This window comes from Neolamprologus multifasciatus, chromosome 12 (genome assembly GCF_963576455.1).
Source record: "Neolamprologus multifasciatus chromosome 12, fNeoMul1.2, whole genome shotgun sequence".
Classification (NCBI taxonomy): Eukaryota; Metazoa; Chordata; class Actinopteri; order Cichliformes; family Cichlidae; genus Neolamprologus; species Neolamprologus multifasciatus.
The window spans coordinates 8,289,501-8,315,930 of NC_140450.1; the positions used below are offsets into that span (position 1 = coordinate 8,289,501).

Sequence of the window (26,430 nt, forward strand, 5' to 3'; positions counted from 1 at the left end):
ATAGCATCTTTATCAACAATGGTCACAATTCAGATATAAAAAATCTACATCTGTTGAAGTCAATTGATAAACAAACAATAACGGGAACTTGTTTGACTCCACTCTTAAATAGATTTAATAAATTATCTAATTATCTTTATAATTATCTTTCTTGTGCATTCATCTTAAAAAATGACTCAATCATTAGATACTTTTTAAAGAATTTCTTTTGTTTACGACACTCTGTTTGCTTTCGCGTTTTTTTTATGATAGACGGGAGGGCAGCAATTTGCTGACCAATCTGGTAATATGAGTACAGAGTGTCCAATAGGAAGTCTTTGAAAACATCTGGAAAACAATAGGAGATCGGTCAGCCAAAGGACTTACTATCCATAATTGGTCAAAGTTACTCCTCCAATGCTAATTTAGGCAGAGACACATGAGCGTAGTAAGTGTTGAGGTTTTAAATGACAACTTTGTTATTGTTGTGTCTGGTCTTAGGTTGTACTCACCTCGGGTCCAGCGGGTCCAGCTGGCCCAACTGGTCCCTCATCACCCTGACCAAAAAAAAACAAATAAAAAAAAGTCAACATTACGTAAAGAAACATTTATTTCAGCTTAAATGAACTTTTACATTTAACCACACCTGAAGTCCTGAAGTTCCTGTTGGACCTGGCAAACCTCTTGTTCCTTGTTTTCCCTATTAATGAGACACTGAGGTTCAGGGTTCACTTAATTTCTGTGGTTCTAATTGAGCTGATGTGGTTCTACTAACCTTGGGACCTTCAGGGCCATTTTGTCCTGGTGGGCCAATGTCACCTGGAAAGCCCTGCAGAAATAACAAGAAATGAACCCCAGTTATATCACCATATGGTAGAATGGTTTATGCTACTCTAAACTGTTAAAATGATAAACAGCACTGAGCAAAGGTCTTGAGCAACTCCTCATTTCTTCAGATTTTGTTTCCAGGAAGCATTGTGCAATTCCTGAGTTGTCATGAGAAAGCTAAAGCTCGGGAGGTAGAGCAGGTCATCTACTAATTGGAAGGTTAGTGATTTGACCTCTGGTTGCTCTTGTCTGCAGGCTAAAATATCCTCGGGCAAGATCCTGAACCCCAAGTTTCTCTCCAAGTGTGAATGTTAGATTGAAAGCACTTATACATAGAAAGAAAACTTATATCAATGTGTGTGAATGAAGCATATTGTGTAAGGCACTTTGAGTGCTTGTGTGGAAAAATACTCCACAAGAACCAGTCCATTTATCAATAGTTAGCCAGGCTTACTGAAGACTTTTTAGAGTTTTCTGTGGACATTGGCTGCTTTTTTGCTCATTTTCAGTCCAATTCTTATACCTGACCATTTTCAGAGGACTGTTTTTATTTGTTAAGTGACTTAACACTGACCTATGAAACACCTAACTCAAGAGATGAACCATTGTTGTGTTTAGCAACTTAGCAAGAACAAATTCTAAATTTTATCTTCAGCCACTTTGTTGCCATCAGTCTGTTGCAAAAATACATAATTCACACCCGTTTCTAAAAGGTCAAAAAGTTGATTCCCAAAGAGCTACTAGCTGAAAACTTGAGAATGGAACAAAAGGCAGCCAGCATTCAAAGAAGAGCTTTGAATGTCCTTCAAGAAGCCTGGAGAACTATCCCCGAAGGCTACTTAAAGGATTTAGAAGAAAGCTTGGCCAAGAGAGTTCAGGCTGTGTTAAAGAGTAGGTGGTCATACAAAACATTGACTTTCAACACCATTTTTGAGTGTATTTTTATGTTTGCAGGTTTCGGTAAATCACTGCACCCCTTTTCCTAGCAAATATAAAGAAATGAGGTTTGGCTCAGGACCTTTTCAAACTCCTGTATTTAGATAAAATGTTTGAATGCGACTATAATCTATATGTATCATAATCCCTACCTCTAGGCCAGGAGGACCAGGTAAACCAACAGGGCCCTTCTCACCAGGTTTGCCCTTAAAAATGTCACACAATTATCACCAAGATTAGAATTAAAAATGTAAAAACAACAACAACAAAGCTAAAATTTGCAGATTTACTAGATTGTGGAACCAACATAATGTGGCATTTTAATGAAACAATCTTAATTTTTTTTCAGTTATAATAAACGTGCCCTTTAGCACCTGTAAACATGTTATGCAATTCAAGGTTACGTCAATGCAGAATAAAGGAAATTTAATTTTCATTGCACCAGACAACAAATCCCTCAAACAAGGGGAAATCAGATAAGATCCTGATATGAAGAATGAGTTTAGCTGCTTGGAATGGCTGTTATCATTGCTGAAAGATGCATAAATCACATAGTAGATCAAGCAAGCATGAGGCTTAGTTTTCTATGCAAGAACCTCAAATCAGATCAGAGAGCACTGAAAACATTAAGGAAACTTTTAGATTGCATAAGTGCCAAAGCTCGGAGAGCGTTCACACTGGGAATTTGCCTGTGCGCTACTCTTTGAAGAGTTGAGCTATATGTGCCTGATTAGACCAAAATTCTCACACACACATAAGGGCATAAAGTTTGCTTTTGTATACGTTTGAAGATTTCTGCTCATCTTTCTTCAGGAAGACCAGCCTTTTTTTCTTGAGAGCATCTTAAGACTCACTGGATCCTTTGAGTGCACCACTATGCTTTCAGAACAAAATTCTCATCCGGAGTTTAAAAAGGAGAAACTGCCTTCACATCATAATTTAATTGCAAAGCAGGCAAAGCAAACGTTTTTCTTGCTTGAGAAAAGAAATATCTGTTATTTCTAAATAAAGTTATAATGTTCAATCTAGAGATCACTGCAACATCACTAATTAAGTCATTTTAATCAAAGAAATTCCAATTCACTGCACTGGCTCTGGGGGCGGCATTACTGCAATCCAGGTAGATGTTAACTAAATGAGGTTTCAACTATACTGAATGGAGTTTCCCTGCATGAAACTATCTACAATGGATAGCTGTAAATCAGTAAGCATGTGGAAGGTAAAATACCTGTGGTCCAGGTTTTCCACAAGGACCGGGCAAGCCACGTGAGCCACGGCTGCCCTGTAACATAAATGCCAGTTAACAAGACAAAAAGGGGCATCAAATGCATCAAAACAAAAAGTACTGTGCAAAGCCTATTTGGTACATTGGAGGCATTTGTGAAAGACTGTTTACCTTTTAGTGCCTAAACCTGGTACACGGCTATAGTAAATGGTTTGTACTTCCCTTTAAGAGAGCAGTACAAGAGACTTTACAACAAGTCCCGTTAATCCATGCACAGATGGTTGCAAAGATGACACACTCTGTGCTGGTCTAATTGGTAGCAATCTGGAGTGAATCATCTTGCTGAGGGGAATCTGACACGGACCCAAACAGATGCATTTACGAGAAGCCAGCCATTAAATCCATAATCTTATTAATGGATGATCTGCGCCATCACCTGAGCACAAACAAAAATACACCTACCTTGTCCCCTTGGAATCCACATTCTCCCGGCTCTCCTGGCAGACCAACATCCCCCTGGAAACAGAAATAAACATAAAAAATAATGTGAATACTAATAAAAGAAAAAATCTATCAACAAGGAGCTATGATTAGCACATGCTTTATAGCTTTGCCTTAAATGTTAGCTTTCTCAGGAGAGAGATACAATTTTGTGATTTGTCACATTAACCATGCTTTTGTAGAGAAAGGTAGTAGTTTGAGAAAGACATATGCAGATCACCTTATCACCTTTCAGTCCTTGTTCCCCTGTATTTCCAGGTACTCCCTTAGAAGCAAAGAAAAAAAAGCGCTGTCATGTTTCCCTGTTCAAAAGGGTGTATTAAAGATGGACACAGCCAGACCTGAAAGATAAGTGTGTCTCTGTGCTCTGAAGCCTCAACAACAGTCACCAAGTTATTTTTTGGTGCTAAATGTTACCACATTAGCTAAGAGTGGAAAATGCTAAGTAAGTAAAAGCAAGCAAACGTAGTTAGCAAGCTGTATTCATAAATGGCACAAGTGCAACAAACAGACACGTACACAGCTACACAGGGAAAACTGTTTTGGATTGAGGCTGTATGCTTTCCAATGCAGTTTAGTTTGCCTTTCTGATATGGTAGTGTATCGGGATTGACCACCAGTTCCTTTAATGGTCACTCGAGGCTTCCCCCGACACTAAGGCTGCTATTTTATTAGTCTGTATTAATGGGTGTCTGTGTCTTGAACTGGTAGAGCTTATGTATGCAACTTGCTAACCTAGATTGCTAGTGTCAGCTAACTTAAAACAACCCGATACCCTTGACTAAACAGGGTTGTTTCTGGCTCCACAAAGCTAAAGCAGTAATGACCAAAACACTAACACTGAGGATTCAAAATACAATCCAAAACCAACTGGTGTTATGGTGGCTAAGTCCATCATTTACATACATCTCTGTGGACTGACTCCCTTTTGGCTGTTAGTAGAAATGGAGATTTTTGGCACTTCCATTTGGCTTCATTTTCAGCCCAGAGATTGCCGCTTGAGGAACATCTATTCTGTAGCATAATTAATCCCAAGACTAACCATGTCTGACCAATGTAAGCTTAGCCTCTACTGGAGGACGTTTTGAAGGCCAATCACTAAAATACCAAAATGCATACAACTTATAGTTAAAAATCTCAAAAACAGACCGAGGCAAAACAGTGAAACTGGAACATTTACCTTGAGTCCTGGTGGTCCAGGTAATCCCATAATGCCAACAGGGCCCATGTCTCCCTGCAAACAATCACACCAACAGCCTTAAAACAATGTCCTTTGGAGGCATTTTGGTTAATAGCAAAACAAGTGTTGTTTTAAATTCATAGCAGATGCTCATAAAGAAAGAAAATGAATAATACTCCACAAAAAATGTTGTTTCGAACTAATTTTAGGAGGAAGAAAAATGAAAAAGCAGAGAGCAACAGACAAGGAATCAAAGTGCATAAACCACAAAATTTAACTTTATGAAATCAGTTACAAGGATTGCACAACACTCACAATAAGACCAGGGACTCCACATGGGCCAGGAGCTCCCAGCTCACCCTAGGAGGAATGGAGAGGAGAAAGAACAAGAGAGAGAAGAGATACAACATATGCACACTCAGGAGCATAGAGCTGTCAGTACGAGATGCGATTGAATGCGGCATGTTTCTATATTTGTTTTGTTGATTAGTATTTTCCTTATCCGGAGAAAATGTTTTCCTCCACTCTATCTCAGTTTAGCACTGAGTAAGCGACTTGGCACTTGACACACAGAGCAGATTGTTGCCCAAATGATCTAGCCCACAGCCACATGCTATGCCTACATCCTCTCCAAGCCACGCATCCAATACAGAGATGGATGACACACAGCCCAGTGTGGCCTTCCTGTCGCTTCCTTTCTTTCTTTATGAATGAAAGGAGATGGATTTAGCCAAATGGAACATCCCCTCTTCTCTCTGGAGAGAGAGGAAATGAAGCCAGGGGGACACTCTCAGAGGTCAGCCAATCACAATCTAACACTGACCCAGTCAATCACAAGTGGTGAGGGTCAAGCTAAAGAAAGATGAGTGGCGAGTGAAACTGCTGATGGTGCCCTCATATCAGTATGGATAATGATGAGTGAGGGAGAACGCCAAGATCTGACTCATGGTCAGTCCTGAGTAAGTATAAAATGTTCCCGCTTTAAGTTTTGACTGTGTTAAAAACTTTTTCAGAAATATCCCTCTAGGTTACTTGATGTAGACTATTTTTTTAATTTAAGTGCTACATTAAACTTTGTATGAATTGCACCTGTTTGTTGCACTACAGCATTTTGTATGTAATCTTCTAAATGACACTGCAGTGTGATCGTTATGTGAAATCCGATTAAATCTCTGTCAGGTGTAACATTGTGGACTTCAGGGACAAATGGGAGGAAATGGATTGCACCAATCATGAGTAAATCGTGCAGGAATCCACATCTTTTCACTTACTGGGTTCCCATCAGGGCCAGGTGGTCCCCTCTCTCCAACGTCACCAAGAAAGCCCTGAGCACACAAAGATACAGCATCGTCATGTAACCGTAGAGAGAGAGAGAGTCTTTATTATATTCATTCTCTCAAAATGCCCATTTTGATGTTGAATGCATTTAGATATCACACGGGATCTCAGTTAAGTTATTACAGCAAACACAGGGGATAAACAAAGTGTTTTTCCAAAACGGAAGTTTGCAGAGTAAGGCCAAGTTATCAGATGTGCTCCCAGCAGTTTCATTCCCCAGAGAACGGCAGGAAATTCCATGGCTGACTGTTTCCAAGCGACGAGTGTCTGTGTGTGCACGCGCTGGCAGGGATTGCTCAGCAGCCCGCGAACCAAACCCCCAGGACGCGCCTAAATGGCTGAATAAAGCTGCTTGGCCCAGGAATTGCTGACTGTGCTCTTTTTTTCGCTTGGCGCTTGTAATTCCATTATAGAGGCAGAACAAGAGGAGTGATGCAGCCAAGAGGCCACACGCTCATCGTGTGCTTGTCAGTATGCCAAGGTCAACATGCAACCCGCTGCACATTACACCTCAGTACTTGCCTATAGAAGGTGAGTGTTAGGGTTAGGGGAATGATAAATGGCAGAACTGCGGCGAGGTCTCTTTTATTGTGTCTACAGAGGGAAAGATCAAAAAGGGCTTGAGTCTTAAACAGATGACAAAGATAGGGCTGCTTGTGTGGCAAACAATCATTCCTTTTTTAGAAAATTGGATCAAGAAATAAACAGTAATTGGTGCAAAAACAAGAAACATGGAAAAGTTTGCTGCTCCCAAACTGTCAATAACTCTCTCAGTTTTGATCAGAAACACATGCAACTCTTTTTTTCTCGTGCCGACAGTAAATCTCAGTGAGGATTTAATTATAGGATCTGTCCAATGAACGTCTCTTCTCAAAGCTATGTGCAAATTCTAGCCAGTCATTCTATCTGTATGGGTGACACAAGAAAATGTGAGCAGTGCGATGTCATTCAAAATCTGAATTCAAAAAGACAATTTCCATCACACATATTCCCATTTGATAGAATGTGCCAGCTCTTTTGCTTGTCTGGTTCTGTTGCACTGCTGCTGAGTCAGGATGGAAAACAAAAAAAAAAAACTTCTTACACAAACTGACCTCACTTTTCACCACAGAGGAAGAGAAATGGCTTGCTCATGACTTGGCAATGAAGGGCTTACTCTTAGGCCTTGGCATGTGTCGCTGACCATTGCAGCATAACAAGACTGAAAAATCATGTTCAACCGGACTAAGCTTGCGAAAAATATGTGATTCATACAAGTGGTTATGTGCAGTATTAGTATTTTCCATGTAAGCTTGGAAGGACGGGAAATTCGCTTCCAGGCGCCAATGACGATAGACCTCTCTCGTCTGTGGGTAGAGCTTCCAGAGGGCCAAACCCACAACTGACACATTATATTAGCCTATCAGTCTAACGCAATACAAGGACAGTAATAAGCACACTGTTTAACACAGAAAGTTTCCTAATCAACTTCAGTCAGAGAAAATTAATTGCACTGATCATGAGATTTATAGACAGATAGCATTTTTTTTAACATTAAACTAGCAATAAGCTTAGTGGGAATTAGAGATGGCACGATACCACTTTTTTATGTCCGATACCGATACCGATATCATAAATTTGGATATCTGCCGATACCGATACGAATCCGATATAGTGTGTTTTTTAATCAATAAAATTTTTTAATATCTTGCTGCATTTTGTATAAGTTTATACTCAAGTTTAAATAAATAACAACACTAATGCTATTCTGTTAAACCTGTATGTAAAAAATACACTGCGCCCAAAATATTTCATAGTTCAGCAATACTGATCAATCTAATAAACTTAAACCTGCTCCATCCTCCCTATTCTGGTATGAGTACTATACTAATAGGGTTGCAAACTCCCAGCAAAAAAAAAAAAGGGAACCACCCTCCACCTCATGATGCTTAATCGATGTAATCAAAATTAATTTGATGCAGGGTGAAAATGCACAAAAATAAATTATTTTTCAAGAATAATTAAATAGATTCAACATCTTTCTTCAACAGAATTGCAGACTGCACGGATGGTATCTTCCCGAAGGAAAAAGTAGTATAGCTTACTATATTAGACTTAACAGTTACTATATACAGTAATGGACTTCTATATATTTTACATCAGATTAAAACTTTGGGTGTAAGAGTCAGATAATTATTTATTAAAAGCTAGACATTTTAAATGAGAATAAGAAAGAAAAGTATGTCTTTGTGCCCCCTTTTGCCTGTTCATGCCCTATCGGCCCCCCCTGGCTACACTTTGCTAGATCCGCCCCTGCACAGTTACCAGCGGTCAGCTGCTAGAAAAGGATCCTGGTGTAGAAAGTAATATTAAATAAATTCTAACAACAGCATATCAAGCTTAAACGTGCTGCTGTTGTTCAGCCGCTGGTTTCCTCTTTCTGGTGAGAAGTGGGCCAAAAACAAACAAGAGAGACGGACTCGCGACAGAAAAGCCGATCAGCTGATCATTAAGCAGTTTCACGATTGAAGCAGCAGCAGGAGAGGGAGAGAGAGAGAGGCAGTCGCTCCATATCTCGGTTGTTAAGCTTAACGTGGGAACGCTTTACAAACATTCAGAGATGAACTTACACACTTGCTTTACTTCTCTCTGGGATAACTTCCTCGGAGATGAAATGCTGGTTTGCTAGCAAGGCTACAAATACACACAGCTGCTCTATCACGTGATGCATACTGCTGCTACGTGCTACGGTTATGAGCCGAGTTACGCCGTGTCGCAAGTTTTGTGAGGTGCTTTTTTGATATTTAATGGATCGGATTACATTTTTTATTTCTCACCGATATCCGATCCAGTAATTTGGGTCAGTATCGGACCGATACCGATACGTAATATCGGATCGGTCCATCTCTAGTGGGAATATGATTATAATCTTCTGATATGTACTAAAGGAATCTATGCTTCCTCTTAGACTGTAGTAGGCTGAGCTTTTTTGCCTCATATATGTATTTACGAGTAAGGCCAGGAGGGGTTTCACACTGAACTGAAGTCTCTGTCAGAGTAATGGTCATTTAATGGGCTTTATAGTAGCTCTGCACTGCAGTAAGGTCCCATAGATCACAAACACTGTCATTGCCATAAGGCTACATTAATAACTGAGAAGTATGTTGAGAGAAAACTTTACCGGCCTACCCATCTTGCCCTTCTTCCCATGAACACCAGGAATTCCCTAGGAACAGGAAAGAAATGGATAAGAAGAAGAGTACATCATTTCAAAACCTGGCCAACATTCAGCGATAAGACTCAATCTATCGGGCGGTGTGTAGTTTTGATGCTCCTCACAAGAACAAAATTATTGACTGAAAGCAGAAAACACCATTTCTGCTCTTGAAATTTTACCAACTGTGGGGGGGAAGGGATAAAATATTCAAATTCCATCCTTCAGCTTGGTATCAGCAGATGACAAAACAATCTCAAAGGGTCCATTTAACAGCTGTTCTGTAGTTTGCTATATTATTACATCATGATCCTCAGAAGTGTTCAGGAGAAAGTTGAAATCTGAACTTCTGATAAACAGAAGAGCTATAAAATGGATCTTGAGATGAGGTTATTTCATCAGATAAGACATTTGAAGCTCAACTTATTGGATACAAAATTGTGCATTCATTGTTTTTACTCAAGAGTAATGGATAGGTCTTAGTGTTTTGATCTAATGCCCTTGTTTTATTCAAGTAAATCTAATCTGGGTCTCATTTCCATTTCATCATTTTTGGGACATAATGCAGCCCAGTGGGTATTCTCTCTCAAAGCCTCTAATACTCACTCTCTCGCCATCAGGACCAGGAAAGCCAAAAAGCCCAGGGATGCCAATGTGACCCTGGAGAGATAAATAAAAGATGGAGTAAAGGAACAGATAAGGCGAAGATAGATGGAAAAGCAAAAGGTGGATAAGGGGACATAATGAGACTGAGCAAAGATGCTGGGCATTGTGTAGGACTGTCAATAACACTGACACGTGTCTAAAAATCTTTATAAAGCCTTCAGCTGTGATGGGTCCATCTGCAACAATGCTCTGCAAGGTTTTTGTTACAGTTGAGTGGTCTCGAAGAGCCAAACCTTGAAGCAAGTGTATATGCCCATGGACTGCATGGTGCTGGCTTCCACGATGTAGTCCAAGGGCACATACCCTCACATCAGGGATCTCTGGAGATCTTCGTGCCAAACCTGCTCAGTGGAAAAGTAGAAATAACAATGACATGAAATGAGAAGCTTACATCTGGATGCATTATGCAGCACAGCTATAAAGTTTTATGATCTCTGGCTAGCATTACTAAAAACTGTATTGAGTCTAACATACTTTAAATATATGAAGAAAACCATCTGTTATCATTATCGTCACATTATCGGGGAAAGATGAGCGGTGTTTATGACACTGGCTGTTTTATATAACCACACTGGTTAGGTAATTAAATTAGCATGATTTTCACAGCTCATTTAAGGAAAGCGAAGGTCCAACAGAGAAGAAACACGCAGCTCTCCCCTGTGGCCATCAGTAGCTGCTACATGAGGGAGCATGACAAAAGCAGGAAACATGAAGAAATGACAAAAGACTTGCAAAGTACCATAGAGAGTCTTACAAAAACACACATCCCAACACCACCACCAAGAAGAACTGCAACATCTACTTACCCTCACCCCTTTTATCCCCATTTTTCCTGCAGGCCCAGGAAAGCCCTAATTGTAATAGATTAAAAAACATATTTCAGTAGTTACAAACAGCTGCATTCATCTGAGGTGCCATACAAGTAAATTTATATATTTAAATCGGCTGACTAGTCTATTTAACAATTAGCATCCACCTTTTGGATATTTAATTTTGTATCCTCTTTAAAATTCTGTTTAGCATAAACCCTGACATTTGCAGTGTTAATGCTTCAGCAGCATTCACATCTGTTTCCCAGAAACACTGTCGTCTAATGCACCGGCACAGAACATGACTCTGCAACTATAAAGATCAACTTTCTGCTCAGGAGAGCTCCCAACAGCAAATTGTAAAGTCTTGACATAAACATATAGCCCTCCTGATTCCCAGCCTACAGATGGTAGGGGGTGCTAAAACCTAATCCACCACACATCTCTAAGTTCATATAGGGGATCAGAGTTTTGGCATAGTCAGTGCAGTAAAGCACAGAGGCAAACACAGAGACCTGTGCCTGAACACTAAGTTATCTTAAACATTCAAGGGTTGTAAATGAGGGAATAGCCAACCAGTTGTTTTTGGAGTTTAAAGCTGAGATAAAATAGATTTCTAACGTGGAGAAACTCTAATACTTCCCAGCTTTGACTTCTTTAGTTAGACTACTCCTAGAAGTGAAGCAAGGGATAATGCTCAGAGTTTTAAAGGACAGAAGAAGCTTTTATTGTGTGCGTGTGCGTGTGTGTGTGTACCTGGGGACATGTGGCATTAGTCACACTTTTATTACCTTTTCTTTCTTCAGGGTATCGCTTACGATAGAAACCCTTTTGACATTTTATTTTCTCACAAGACCAGGGGCGTCCATCGCTGAAATTCCACCACAGGTAATTTTTCTTTTCAATCAGCAGCTACACACTTTTCATTCTGATTTACCAAATTAGGTTTTTTTGTTGAGGCGCCGGTGGCGGAGATTTTTTTATAGTTTTGCCACCATCCAGTATTATTACATATTATTATTATTATTATTTCCTTGCTTAAGAAAACATAAGAATTCAATGCTCCCCTTTAGTTCTCAGTATATTCATCATTCTGACAGCAAGTAAAAATTACAAGATGAAATTTGATTTGTTCAAAAGTCCCAAATCAGCCCTAATTTTTCAAAAAGTTGAATTCACAATAGAAAAGATGTGCCGGCCTCCATTTATTGTTTTATTTCCACGTGTGTCTGTGTGTCTATGTGTGTATGTATGTGTGTGTGTGTGTGTGTGTGTATCCCTGCTCAACCAGTGCCACAACTCTAGATTTACTGCACCTGCCTGCCAGGATAGCCTTTTGCCCCAGGGCTTCCATCATCTCCCCGCTCGCCCTGTGGAGACAGAGACAGTAGAGAAATACGTGCTAGAAGAATGCGAGAGACTAAAAAGCAGGAAAAGGAAGGAAAAGAGGATGAGGAAAGGAAATATTCCTAGAATAAGGGCCTCTTTTGTGCACAAATGATTTCTGCTGCAGCCTCGCTGATTGCAGTCCTAGAAACTTAGGAAACAGAGTAATTAAAACTGTAAGCAGACATATTTATGCCGTAATAAACAACAGTCAGTTGGTCCTATAGAGGAATTCAAAACCTCCGAGCTTTTCAATAGAGTCCTATTGTTTAGTCGAGTTGCCTAAGGAAAGAGGCGCCACTACAGACATTGCCACTCTAACCACTCAATTAATCCAACAGTAAGTGCTTTTATAATGTGGTCAGGCTTGCATGCTGTTAAGACTTCTGTGAGCACAGCTCTGCATTGGTATGTTTATCCTTATCGACACACTGTATAATGCATGCGTCATCCCTTCATTGTGGTGAAACCAAATGAAATACATCAATCAGAGATTAACATTTAATTCTGTAAATATGGGAAAAGAAAATTACTACATTACTTAATGAAGGAATGCAAATTACAGGCCCTTCATACACTATTCCTAAAGCTAACCATATTCATTTAAAACTGAGGTTTCTGCATTTTCAGATTCCCGGGAAAACTGGATTAATATGTTAAGACAGGCTAGAAGGATAATGTCTTAAAAACCATAATCAGAGAAACAGCAGTCACTGTAGAAGCCCCCTCTTAATATTACACACACTCTAGAATATACTGCAGTCCAGTAAAATGCCATCACTAACCAGAACATCAGAGCTAAAGCTATAATTAACTCCTCGATGGCAGAAACTGCAAAAAGTGCATTACAGAGATTCAAAAGGTGCCCTTTAAAGCATAACCGTTAATTGGTTTGCATTAGACTGTACAGGTGCGAAATAAAGCAGACACCATTGGTAAGTAAGAAATATTGCACAACAGAGGGTTAAGATAAAATAATAAGTGTTGAGCTAAGGAAGAGCAAGACATTTTCCCACAATTACTAAGCTTTATCAAATGGCATATTTAATTACAATTTATTTACAAATATTGCACCCACACACACACAGCACATGTACACAGCCATAGAAGTGATGCTACACACATTCTTAACTCCAGAGGGCAATACATAAAAAAATATTTAGTTCTTACAATCCTCACTCTTCCCATTGTCCACACTTAGTTAACCTCCAGGTGGAAGTAATAAGTCAATAAGCAGTTGGTGAAAATTTCTAGCTAATAAAAATATGCATGTAAACACATTCGCGTGTTGCATTTATGAAAACATATCATTTACAAGTGTTTTAAGACAAATATATAGTTAACTATTTCACTATCAGCTTAACGTTTGACACAGTTTACATTATCTGAAAATAGTGCTTGAAAAAAAATGAACTTTAAACCCTTTTCCCCTTTATTGTGACAGGATGCAGTCTTCTAAGAGATATTTCCCAGGTTTTAGACTCATGAAGATGGGAAAGGACTAGGGAGGGGAATGATCTAGAGTCTTCAAACTATTTAGCCTACTTGCACCTCTGCCAAAAAACTCCCACTATTTCCCTGCAAAGATTCCCAAATGACTAATATCTAACATCTCCAGTTACCATGTGTAAAGTAATCACTGCTATTTTTTTTTTAATGAACCCGTGTGTGTCTCTTTTACTAGTATTTTTCCTTTGTCACTCTCCCTTTCTCCTGTTTTGTTACTATAAATGGAAAGAAATGCTTAAGCGTTATGGGAACTGTCTCTGTAGACTCTTGGCTCTTTTACTTGGTAAGTAAACATGCTGTGGCAAACAGCTAACACACGCTGCAGCCATCAGACAGAAACATTTTTTATATTATACATGACAAAAAATATATTATAGAAATGCTATGATAAATGTCACAAGTATAAAAGTAAATGAACTAGACTCTGAAAAATTTTTATATATCAGTTTAACTAAAATCAATATTTGAAAAAATTGACTTTGAATTTAAACCAGTACTAAGTTAATAGGTTAAGCCTCCGTGTCTCCCTTTAACAGGCTCTATGGACCTCTTTAAAAAAAAAATAAGTACAGTACATCCCTACTAGAAAATTATATATTTTAATAAAAGCATATTTTTTATAAAAGCAGAAATGATCACAAAAATGCACTGTCAAATCTAAATCAAGACATCTAGAACAAAGACTTTTAGGCAGATGAAACCAAAGTGGAGATGTGTCAATGCAGAGCGTTATATATGGTGAAAATCAAACACAGTAAATCAACACAAATGCCTCACCCCTGCTGTCAAACATAGTGGAGGAGGAGTAATGGTTTGGTTCTGTTTTAGAGCCACAGGACCTGGGCGCTTTGCAGTGTTTGAGTCAACTATGAACTCCTCTGTATACCAAAACATTCATGAGTCAAAACTGAGACAGCTATCTGACAGCCAAGCTTGGCCAAAATCCCTCCACAAGAAAATAAGTGACTGATTAAGTGATATAGAAGATCATTACTTCAAAATATTGCAGCTATAGGTGCTTCTACAAGCTACTGGGTCATGGTTTGTATTTAGTTTTTCACAGGATGCTGTCCTGTGAAAATCTTTCTTTTTTCACATCACAATAACAGACACCATCTTCTTTATTTGGATATTGACACTATGATCAAAAACCAGGCTCCTGTTTCATTCTGAAAGATCAAACGGGCTCCTCCATGTAAACCATGTGTGACGGCTAAGAAAACCGAACCTTTTCTCAGTACATGACATTAAACTGTTACCATGCTCCTGTAAAAAAATACTCACAGGTTCACCCGGGAGACCAGCAGGACCAGGATATCCTTTTTGTCCCTGTTGACAAAAAAACACAAAAAAAAGCAACAAGTTAAAAGTTAATACTAATAATTAATACTAAGTAAAATGATTGTGCCATATAATATTCCAGTCACAATTCCACAAGGAAGTTCAGTGTTAAGTCCCTTGGAGCAAAAAGACTGTTTATCTTGGAAGGGAAAAAGTTAAATGGTCACTTGTCAAATTCAATAAATTTTTTCTTTTCTTTTTATCACCTTGCGTTCAAGAGTTCTTCAGTTAACTTTGCAGGGGTTTAAATTATGCTAGGAGTTTCCAGCTGCCTTCGAGAAAATTTGACTTTGTTTTCCTATAAAAAAGTTCAATAAAATGACTTCATAAAAACCTGGAAGGCTTAGCTTAAAAGGCTCCACAGCACAGGCAAACGTAATAAATGTGAAACTAATAAACCACTTATCAGCGGTACTGCCCGGTGAACCCTGAATAAGGCATTTCTTTACCATTTCTACACAAGAACAATGACATTTTATTTATTGTTGTGGCACAGCTACTTGGCTTTGGGTTAGTCTAATCATTGCCACTGCCGCACTCTGACAAAACAATTCAGTATCATCTTGCATTAATTAAACCAATAAACCAATTAGGCAGTAATGCGTAAAACCCAAAAGGGTAATTAATGGTCACCTTCATGCCCTGTGATCTTAAATGAGCTTGCCAGCTGGCTACAAAATATATTAATCTTTTCACAATCAAGATCTGCGGCAATAAATAAAGACATGAAGTCATCTCTGGGGCGAGAAAAAGTTTATTATCTGAAGTGTAAAGTCATTAGCCACAAGCTGTTTTGGCCTGACAGCAGCAGCACAAATAAACCACAGTCAGACAGAGGCTAAAAAATTAGTAGCTGTGTGTACAGTAAATAAAGTCGACATCAAGAGATCAATGCAAAGCGCTCCCGAACCAAACACCAGAGTGTAAAAAGGGATATCAAAATTCTCCCTACACAAACATCCTCTGAGGTATGTGGTAGTATCGATGTAAAGGGTCAACTTTAAAGGTTTCTTTACTTAGTTCATGCTGGCCTTGGTGAAGGAACGTGCCACTCGATAAAAAAATAATGCAGCTGGGCACATATTAAAGTTGTAATTTGACTTTTTTGTGCTGACATTCTGTTTTGTTTTTGTGCAAAAAAAGACAGATCTGCTGTCTTCTGTGTTTTTGGAAAAAGAGTCTTCGTTAGAATTTAAAGTAAAGTGTTTTTTTTTAAATTATTTGTTTGGTTTGTCTGGTTTTTTTTTCCGTAATGATTGGCTGTCCAAAGATATTAAGTATTAATGGACAGCATGAGTCTGGGTTAAAAGGCTGAGAAAGATTGAGACTGACAGCCACGGAGCCGATAAGTAAAATCTGGCTGGCAGGTTGACATCTTGAACTGATAAAAAATGAAAAAAATAAATAAATAAGAAAAGCCTTGTGCAACATCTTAGAAATGTGAGCTATCCCACAGCTACAAACCAATTAAACAAAACTAAAGTTTATTATGTCATCGTGATGTAAGAACTCATCCTTTAAACAAGCAGACAAAGTAATGCATTGAAGTTTCGTTCATGAACATTCATGAGCTGACTTTTACCAGCACTCTGTGATTGTGTCTTAGTTCAAAAGGTCCTCACAAAGAAATAAGCACGCTTTCAAGGACAACTGTCTTTCTGAGATTCATATTTTCTGCACAGATCAAAGCCAGACGTCAGCCAATCGGCCACAATAATTCTCTCAGACACTGTTATATTCACGTTTTGTGAAACTCCTGATTATTTGTCTATATATCTGCAGACAAGCCACACAGTGCTGAGAGATGGAAATAATTGATAGGATTTTCGAGGGTAGATGAGTCTCCTGCTGGAGCCAAAGCAATGCAGCCACAAAAGAACAAAAGAATGTGTCTGGGCTTTCCAGCACAGCCAATACAGCCGAGTACAGTAAAAATAGGGAAAAGAAATCTGTGCATGCGTGTCGTATGTGGGCTAAACAAAAATTGGACCGCTCTCTCTGTAAATCCATTGTGTGACACGAAATGGCAGAATCCATTGTGCGAGAAAAAAAGATGGCAAGGTATCATTATTTTCATTAGTTCTTCTTGTTCACGAAGAGCAAACAGTTTTAATTAGTGTAATTCACACCAGATCAACCCTACAGCCAACAGGCGAAGCGAAGCAGCAGCACCGTCTCCGCTGCGTGAAGACTAAGTAACAGATTGTACTTGGCAGACAAAAAATACATTGTTCTTTCCATAGATTTTTAATTTTATTATAACAAAAAGCCTAATCCCACCTGGCAAGCCTTGGGCTTCTTTCTTGGACAAATCAGCAAATAAAGGTAAGAGAATATTTTTATACGGAGCTGCAGAGCAGGAAGGAAAAAATGTGGAGGAGTGCACACCTAATAAAAAGTTTGAGTGTTGTTGCAGTGTGCCATCATCAGAGCTAGCTGTGTAAATGGAACACAGGTTCAGAATCGGTAGTACTCTTTGCAGAGTTTTGATTTGACACACACATGCACGAGTCTCTTCTTATTTTACAGACCACTGGTTGACTCCGAGGCAACCTTCCCATTACATCTTTACACATTTCCCACAGCGAGAAAGGCTGTTTCTGGCAGAAAGCCAAGGGACTGAGCAGAAAACTCAGCGAAAACGGCCATGAAGCGGTGACAGGTCATAGCTTTACAGGCTGGTTAGACAGACAAAGGAACAACCCTCGAGGTTCATCAGAGGCAGGTGATGGAATTTTAGCGTAATTGTAATACAAAAGTGCACTATGGGGAGTTTTGCCTTACTTTGTATAATAAAAAAAAAAGTCAAGAACAGCTGCAAGCAATGAGGTGTCTCGTGGCCTTCAGGGGAGCCAAGCTGATTGCTTTGTTTTTATTAGCTGGATACAAACTGCATTTTAATACTTTTTAGGGCTGTCAGCAGTTTCTTGCACAGACACGGGCCTTTTAAGTTTAACGTGAACTTGTGTTACCGGAATCTCACCTGAACTTATAACCAGAACAAGAACAGAGGATCTGTTACAGCTATTTAACCTCCGCAAGGATGCTGCTTTTAGCCTACCAAAGATCCACAATTACCATAACTCAGCTGAAAGAATATCAGCTTTTCCCATGACTCCATGTTCCATGACTCAGAAGACGAGGAGAGGCCTTCCTTTTTTTTTTTCCAGTTGGAGCCTTCCCTACTACTAAACTGAATTGAGGGAAACTGAGCACACCAGATGGTTTTTCACAGTCAGCCCTGTCTGATTGCATAACAAACTGCTGGCGCTCCCGCCAAAGCATTATTGCACTCATATTATTGGGTCCCAAGTGAGAACACGGCTGTGTGTATGTGCATGCGTCTCAATGAGAACAAAAGTTGCTTACAAGGGGTTTCTCAGATTGTGTAACAGCCTTTTTTAATTAGCATTCTTCAGGCATCCGATTCCTGACCTTTCTCTGACCTTTTACTGTACCGATATAGCTTTTACTTCTTTCTATCTTCACCAGAGTATAAATTTGAGAGCTGCCCACAAGAGGAGCAGTGTGATCATATACTGTCAAGTGCAATTTAAAAGAAGCTTTGTCTGTGGATTTTCTTCCATAAGCTTTTATGACTTTGTTTACTGCTGCAGCAGCCCATCAGGTAACTCATCTCCAACGCTCTCTGCCAAGTTTCCTTTCTTCTGTCTCATTTTATCCAGACTGAAATCAGTGTGTAACCTGTAAACACTTCAAACTATTTCAACACCATATTAATTCAATTCTTTATTTAGATTCACTGCTGCTAAGTAGGCAGTGCAGGTCGCCTCCTTGAAAAACTCCATATGAATATCATACATCTGGATTTCAGTCTATGGGTCCTACAGTGTTTCTGGGCAGCTTCTGAGATTTATTCTTACTGAATCTGGAGGAAGCTATGGAAATTAGGGGGAAGAAGTGTCTGTGAGGTCTGCTGTTTACTGGAATGAGCCATAGCTGCAGAAGGCAAGTAAACATTTTTTCTAACATTAGCTGCAGTTGTTAGGAATTAAGAATTAGGTGAAACCCTGGCAAAGACAACCTCCAAACCTAATCAACATTTCTCATTGACACATTTCCAAAGATTTCAGGCTCTTTAACCATTAAAGGGTGAGGCTAGTGACATACGACGTTTTTCTTAATATTAAGAAACTCAATGAAAAGACTTAGCTAGAAGTCACGTAGACAGGCTTCATTCCTACAGTGCTGCAGTTATGTAAAACTATTATTGTAAAACAAATTCTATGCAAAAGTACGATCAGATTTACCATTTTATTTTTACACCATGCATAGTAAGAAATCCCGACAAGTGCCAGACCACTTGAGATGTGCAATTACTGTGAGGGGCTCGGGAAAAGGCCAAAGATAAAATGAACAAGGCCACTGAGAAAACACTCTGCTAACCGTCACTCTCTGTCAGGATAACTCAGCGCAGTGGTATCCAAAGAACGTTAAATAATGCTGATTGCGAACAAGACCAGATCACAGCGCTAACCCACATTCATAAGTTGTCCTACTTTTTTAGAAGTACTGCTCTCCAGAGTGAATGACATAACAACCGAGGAAACCGTGTAAAACTTTTCACCCGGCAATCTTTATTTTCCCCTCACATGCCTTCATTATATTTTAGGCCTGCGACACAGATGATGTAACAGGCCTAGTATTCAAATATTTCATTTTCCAAGCCAGTGGGGAGCTAGAACACAGGTGTGCTCCTTGACTTCTGCATTATGTTAGGCTGTTTTCCAAACAAGAACTCAAACATTCATGTTTGGCTGAAAGCCCCACACAGACCGACAGATTCCACCTTCAAAGGCAAGAGAGCTAAAGAGCGTTCATTTGATTTACGGATCCTCGTTATACAGGACTGAGTCAGTCATTCTTGATGTGTGTGATTTATGTGTGAAAACACTGTCAGAAAGGAGAAAGAATGGACAGAAACCAAGAATATGAACTTTCATACATAAGAGAATCAGCAAACTGTGATGGCAATTAATTACTTCCTGGCAGATTTACAAACAAATACATACAGTTTCAGTTTGTGAGCCAAAGCAGCCGTTTTACCTTTCGTCCGTCTTGGCCAGGCAGCCCAGGGGGGCCCGTGACACCAGGTTCTCCCTAAAATGGCAAATGAGGACACATTCAGTTTATCGACATATTCACATGCCTATGTCTGCGGATAATCCAACAGATTTAAGGAAGGAAATGTGATAATGTGTGTACTTTTTGTCCTTTTGGAGGTTGACCAGGGGACAGTCCAGGATCTCCTTTTTGTCCCTAGAACATAAAAAAGAGAAAGCATTCATTTTTCATGACGAGTACAACATGTTCTAGTCTGCCAGAGCTTTTTATTGCACACATTTCAACACTGATCCTCACAAGGTGCAGAGAACTTTGAATTTTATTTTCAGACTTATATAATCAAAGAGTAACAAGTTCATTAAACTTATTGGTGGTTGTATTTACGCAACCGTGCAGTCCATTTATGCCCTCCTGTGACTCAGTTTACACCAAGCTAGGGAGAAGTAATGGGGAGTGACTGTGTGTACATTCTTCTCCCTTTTCGGGCAGTGGGAATCCTGTCAGTGCGGTCTGGGTCAGCATTCAGTGTTCAATTTTAATAGTGAAAGAACTGCCATGTAATTTGTGCAAACATGTCCAAGTGGAAGCACAGTATAGCATTTCCTGTGTTAGTGGTTATGATAGTGGTAATCGTGTGATGTGATAAAGCACCCAAACGGTACGGCTATAATCAAAGAGGTGATTGCAAATGCTGTAACACATTACATTTGACTCCAAGTGTGGAAAGTGTGGAAATAAATCATCCTGTTTTATGATGCCCATTGCAGCTTGCAACCAAAGCCTGTTTTCAAAGGAGGTAAACTTCTTATAGCAAATAGCAACAGCACATTAGCATTTGAGCATAGATGGAAAGTCATGCATAGTTTTAAAAGAACAGATTTTTTGTACTGGATAATTCCCCCCTTCACAGTATATCGGCCCATTTAAACTTGCATATTTGTGTCAGTTACCACTTGGCACTGAATAACCTCTTGCAGTTTCTCCAGACTGATTTCTTTATAGTGCAGGGAGCAACACGCATATACAAACTGTCTTTTCACTCTCCTTGAACTAGATTATCTGAAGGGTTTAAGTGTTGGAAAAAGATGTGGAATTAGTTAATAACTTCTGCAAGCTCAAGACCTCATAAGCACCTTCTGCTGATTTATCCATTTTCTATTCCTTCCTTTTCATTTTTTAAGCCTAATGGTCAGGTACTTAGAGTAGCGAGTAAGTGAAAATATTTTTGCTTCAATTTATCATAATTACATCTAAATATACAAACAAACAAAAAAAAACAGCATAGCGTGCTTTCATTTGACTGGCTCGGTTTTTCTAAGTGCAGCAAACGGGGCCAAATCAGACAGTCTGCTGTTTGACGGTTGTGTGCAAATGAGTCAAAATGAGCCAGCTCAGGTAACACATATTTACAAAATAAGACCAAACAAAAATATAATAGGACTTTTTTTTTCTCACAGTTATAGCAGGCCAAACCAAGATATGAGTTATGCTTTGGAAAACGCTGTAATTGAATGCATTCAAATGGATTAGGTACAGACGTGAAGAATGGGCAATTTCCGTTTTATTCCGACAAAGTCAAACAAGGAGATCCTTTTATGATAGCAGCCTGACATATTGTGGAGCTAAGCAACCCTCTGTGCTGACAATTGAAATCAGCTGAAGAGCAGGCTGCTGTCAAGTACATGCAAATGATTGAGACAGAGAAACTTAAAACTGCTGTTCTCTTTTGAAGGGAAACAAATGGCTTTTCAAAGTAGCAGAAGGAGCCAACAGGATCTGACCTCAGACATGCAAACTAAGTAAAATCCCAAACAAGCATTGGATGACTAAGAAAAAAGAAAGAAATATCCTCAGTTAGAATATGGAGAATGAAGGAAATGTTTTATGCATCATAAAAAGTTTTGCCATTCATTTCATTTCAGTTTAATTATACTATCCTGCCTGACTGCAAGTACTTGTATCCCTGAGGGGTTCACGTTACAGTTTTGCCGAAGGATAATTATACTTTATTCAGCGCTAGCAAGGCCAACTGATGGTCACACCAAATACTCAAAAACACTCAAGTTTCTCATCCGACTAATACAGCACGGTACACTTCAATAGTTGTAAATATCATTTTTTGTAAAACCTTCTGTCTCAGTCCAATATTGTTTATTAGCTATTAACAATGTAATTGTTGGTGCCAAAAGTGTAGCTTGTATAAAAATGAAACAACAGTGCCAACGTTCAATGTGGTGGATGGAAACATGACACCCAGAGCAGAGGAATTAAATCAAAAAGTCTTACTCTTTTAATGTTTTTTATTAGATAGACTAACATGAATAATCTTCTAGCATAAGTCATGGTCACTATTTAAAATGTAGATGTACCTTCCTTCCAGGCAGTCCAGGACGACCAGGATTTCCATGGGGGCCAGGAGGACCCTAAAAAACAGAGATTCGTGTGATGAAAGATGACACAGAGGAAATGTAGTCATTAAAGAAGCAGCAAAAGAGTCCTACATGTGTGCTATTCACAGATGTGCAGTTCACAATTTCAATGTGTTGTGAGACACGAGGTCCTCTCTGCTTGAGTATGGGTGCCCTGTGCCTGCTTGTCCAGATATGGATGTGATTTTTCTCACCTTTACACTTTTCCACTGTTTTCGGCAGTCCCACATCATATTGCGTGGTAACTTTGTGCCACAAACTGTAGAGTATTAAGACCTATCTCTGCCAAATATTTTATCAAATGCGCCATCTCCTACAAAGCAGGGGAGTTTTATTTTTCAAGTTGAACTTATTAAAAATTCAAGCAGTCTGCAAAAAGAGAATGTTTGGAAAATTAAAGCCACGACTTCCTGAGGCTTTCAAGCGAAGAGTCTTCGGTTCATCTGCACCACACCTTGTGCGGAGTGGGGATGAAATGCTGAGCATTGGAAAATCTTCTCCGGCAAAGTTGAAAGCAATGAAACATGTTGAAAAGGCCCTGAACAGGAAGCTACTGTAACTTCAACCAGTTCTTTGAGTTGTAAAGAGTTTCCATGAGTTGTGAAGAGACACATTTTCCCCCCCAAGCTGGAGGTGAAAGTGAGGGATTGAATTACTCTGAGTAAAATAGACAGGGGCCAAAAGGTGTAAGTGTACGGTTGAGTGATCCAGCCAGTTTCTGTCTCTGTTATTTATCGTGCTGTATTATCACACTGTGGAGAGTCCACAGCCCGGACAGTTCCCCTCAAACAGGCCAGACCTCTCCCCAAGCAGACGCTTGCTGCTGGACATATGGAGACACTTAACAGAAGCTCATCTACAGATTTCCTCCTTCTCTTCTAGTCAGACCATTCTGCCTTTCAGCTCAATATTAAAACGTATGGAAGTCATTAGCTTCAGATAGGAAGAAGGGAAGAGAAACTGAGAAAAAGACAGGTCATGATAGTGTATTACAAATTACATTCTCACAGTACATAAGGTAAGGAGGCCTAATAATGATGACAAGCTGTTTGGGTGATATCCCAGCAGGGAAAAGAATAATAAGTAGAATGTATACATTTGTCAAAGTGCCTTCACATTATTAATTATTAAAATGAGCCCTGACAAGTGGTCATTTAGAGACCACCAGCACATAACCGCAAGATAATGAATATTAATAAGATATAGAAGCACACAAACACACCTGAGGTCTGCAGATGAAGGGTACCTATGTGCCAGCGCTGTGACCAGGTTTATGATGTGGGGCAAGGTTTTTACAGGAGTGGCGCGTGGAGTGCTGCAGTTTTATAGGCCATTAACCCAGAATAGACCTGCTAACGCCTTCTCTGGAGCACAGGGACGGAATTACTGGCTTTTATATGATGCTTATGCAATATAATGTACATTAAAAGATCTTAGCTTATTAATTTTATTGAGTTATGAGCTCGGGTCCTAACTGAGCACTAATTGTTTCCCCAAGATCAGTGGCACGGTCATCAGTGCAGCTGGTGTTGTGCAATGACTAATCTGGCCCCGACAACTTAATTTGCAATCATCAAACAGGGTTCTTGTTTCACATAGAAAACAATGGTGACCGACTGAGCCTGTCTGTGTGGAGTTGGCATTTTCTTGACATGTCTGTGGTTAGGACTGAATTCTCTTGATGTGACACCGGCATATGGTCAGTGTTTCTGTTAATGTTCAGGATCATTTCATCGGTGATCAACAAACTGTTCAGAATGTCAGTGTCTCTTAACTTGAATGTGTGAAAAATAGCAAATGTAATCTAGCTCTTAGTCATGGCTACATACGGTGCACGTACCCTGCATAATCAGTTCCGTTGCTGACCTTGCGATTTGTGTCAGAATGTATCAACCATTCTTCAGGCAATTGTGCAAATATTTTCCGTTTCACAATAACCCAGCATTGCATACTGATTATACGCCGGCAGGTCAGTTTGTTTGCACAAAGCCCTCTTTGATCTTCTCTCAAGCCTCACATTCAGCGCCAGGTGATCTTCGGCACCCTGCCAGGCTTTACGGCTGTGTCAAGGAACATGGATGTTTTCACGTGTCAAGAGGTGCTTTAAGGTGGTAGCAGCGGTGAGACTGTCTGCTCGGTCAGACATGGCACCTCGATGTCAGAGAGGTAAAGCCTTAATAGTGCAGCGATATTTCAAACGTTGTAAAGTTTATGATGGGAAAAAGAACTACACTTTCCCGGAAATGCTACACTGTTCACATATTTTCTGCAATAGCAGAGCAGCTTCTTTAATATTGTGTCTCCCTGGAACATTTGGTTTATATCTGAGCAGAAAGAAGGTGATATTTAATCTGCAAAAGATTGGATTGTTCTTTGAACTTGAGAAAATGCTCTTACACACTCTCTTTTTCCCCATGCCTTTTAATTTCCCATAGGTGACCAGCATCTTATACAGCCAACTGCATCTGCAGTTGCTTACATTCTGCCTTTTCCAAATATCTCTTGCATGAAAGGTATAACTCTTGAATTAGTGTTGAAAATGTTTCAGACAGAAAATTCTTGAAAAAATGGACTAATTGTGGCAACTGTATGATAATTCTGTAAATTTAGCCGTACACAGTGTAGAGACTCATTAGTTTAAATTGGATTCTGCTCTGGTGAGTTTGAATTCAACCAAAACAAAGTCACTAGGCTTCCCAGTCACACTTGGCCTTGTTTCCACACTGAGTCATTCGTTTTCCTACTAAACATTGTTATTTTAAGTTTAAACTTTTTTGACAAATGGGCACAAAATGGGGCCAAAAAAAGCAACCATGTTTTGAATTACATGGAAATGAACACCAAATATAAAATACAGCAAACGTCAGTTTTAATCCAAATGTTTATAACAGATTTACTAGACCAGAGTCCACTTGTTAGCTTTCTGCAGATCATGCGTGTAGCCGTTTGGTATTCCCTCTCTAATCGTGTAAACCAGGACGGTTCATGGAAATGTTGAAAAACCTGAACTGCACCCTCGCAATCTGAGTCAGCGTGGCCTATAGTTGGGTCTCGAGAGCTTGATGATGAATGAGCTCTATAGAGGGTATGGAGTACAACTGGAGAGAGCTACTGAGCTCCAGACAGGGTCTTAAATGCCTTTAATAAGATGGGGACAAAGCCCTCTTTATTCCTTGTTTAAAGAGATTGGGTTCCACAACCCACCCCTGAGGCCCAACTGCAGGGCGCAGTCTCATAGGCTCCAGTAGGTAGCTGATATGCAAAGTCTTTAGATGCACAAGTGCTCTGCAGGTACACTGTAGTGGCAGGTCAACAAAAAGAGCAACTAAGACCAGTATCACACCACTGAAAATGTTTCCTCTTTCATTCTATCCATGGGTGGTGAAGAAGTAGTTCACAGGTCAGAAACTAAACAAACACCCATCAATGACAATGTCTTTGAGAGAAATTATAACAATAAACCTTCCCTTAGGACAAATCATGCCCCGGTGTTCTTTCACTTCTTAAATTTCTTCTGAAAACATGAGCTTAAAATAACATCTGCACCTTCTCTATTTGATTCCATCAGTTCTCGAGCTACACGAAGTCTAGAAATTAAAGACATGGCACCAGAGGACTTATACTCATTGGAATACAATAGAACTATTCACTGACATTAACTTAGGACCCATGCCTAATTTAAGTACTGTTAATGTGCTGCAACCTTCATTTTTCTCAGCGTCTATTAAATATCTACATAATGTGATCCATTATGCTTCAACCCACATATGTGTGGGTTGTGTTTGCTTGCTCTAAAGCTTTGCAAATGGACCTTGAAAACATAAGGTCAGCTAGGTCAAACCCAGAGCCAAAGCGAACTAACAAGTGACTGAAAAATCTTCTGTGATCCACTGAGCGCTTGATCAAAACACTCAAAAGGTCATCCACATCGGTGAACATCTAGTGGTGTTAAGACCCTATCATTAGAGCATTATGGAGATTTGAGCGTGAAAAGAACTGTAGAAGAGCCCAGAAGGGGAAGAAAG

General features: G+C 39.5%; 1 protein-coding gene across 2 annotated transcripts in view; it reads right to left on the reverse strand.

The window, feature by feature from the left end:
* The window catches only part of col27a1b (collagen, type XXVII, alpha 1b), a 73,094-nt gene that overhangs the window by 33,187 nt on the left and 13,477 nt on the right, over positions 1-26,430 (reverse strand). For both annotated transcript variants that reach the window (XM_085181296.1, XM_085181297.1), the window contains 18 exons: positions 22,346-22,399; positions 20,118-20,171; positions 19,959-20,012; positions 14,835-14,879; positions 11,972-12,025; positions 10,653-10,697; positions 9,787-9,840; positions 9,148-9,192; positions 5,921-5,974; positions 4,965-5,009; positions 4,650-4,703; positions 3,690-3,734; positions 3,431-3,484; positions 2,972-3,025; positions 1,896-1,949; positions 755-808; positions 626-679; positions 492-536 (listed from right to left, as the gene is read on the reverse strand). In XM_085181296.1, coding sequence (XP_085037422.1) covers positions 492-536; positions 626-679; positions 755-808; positions 1,896-1,949; positions 2,972-3,025; positions 3,431-3,484; positions 3,690-3,734; positions 4,650-4,703; positions 4,965-5,009; positions 5,921-5,974; positions 9,148-9,192; positions 9,787-9,840; positions 10,653-10,697; positions 11,972-12,025; positions 14,835-14,879; positions 19,959-20,012; positions 20,118-20,171; positions 22,346-22,399 — 918 coding nt within the window. The remainder of the gene's footprint in view (positions 1-491; positions 537-625; positions 680-754; positions 809-1,895; positions 1,950-2,971; positions 3,026-3,430; positions 3,485-3,689; positions 3,735-4,649; positions 4,704-4,964; positions 5,010-5,920; positions 5,975-9,147; positions 9,193-9,786; positions 9,841-10,652; positions 10,698-11,971; positions 12,026-14,834; positions 14,880-19,958; positions 20,013-20,117; positions 20,172-22,345; positions 22,400-26,430) is intronic.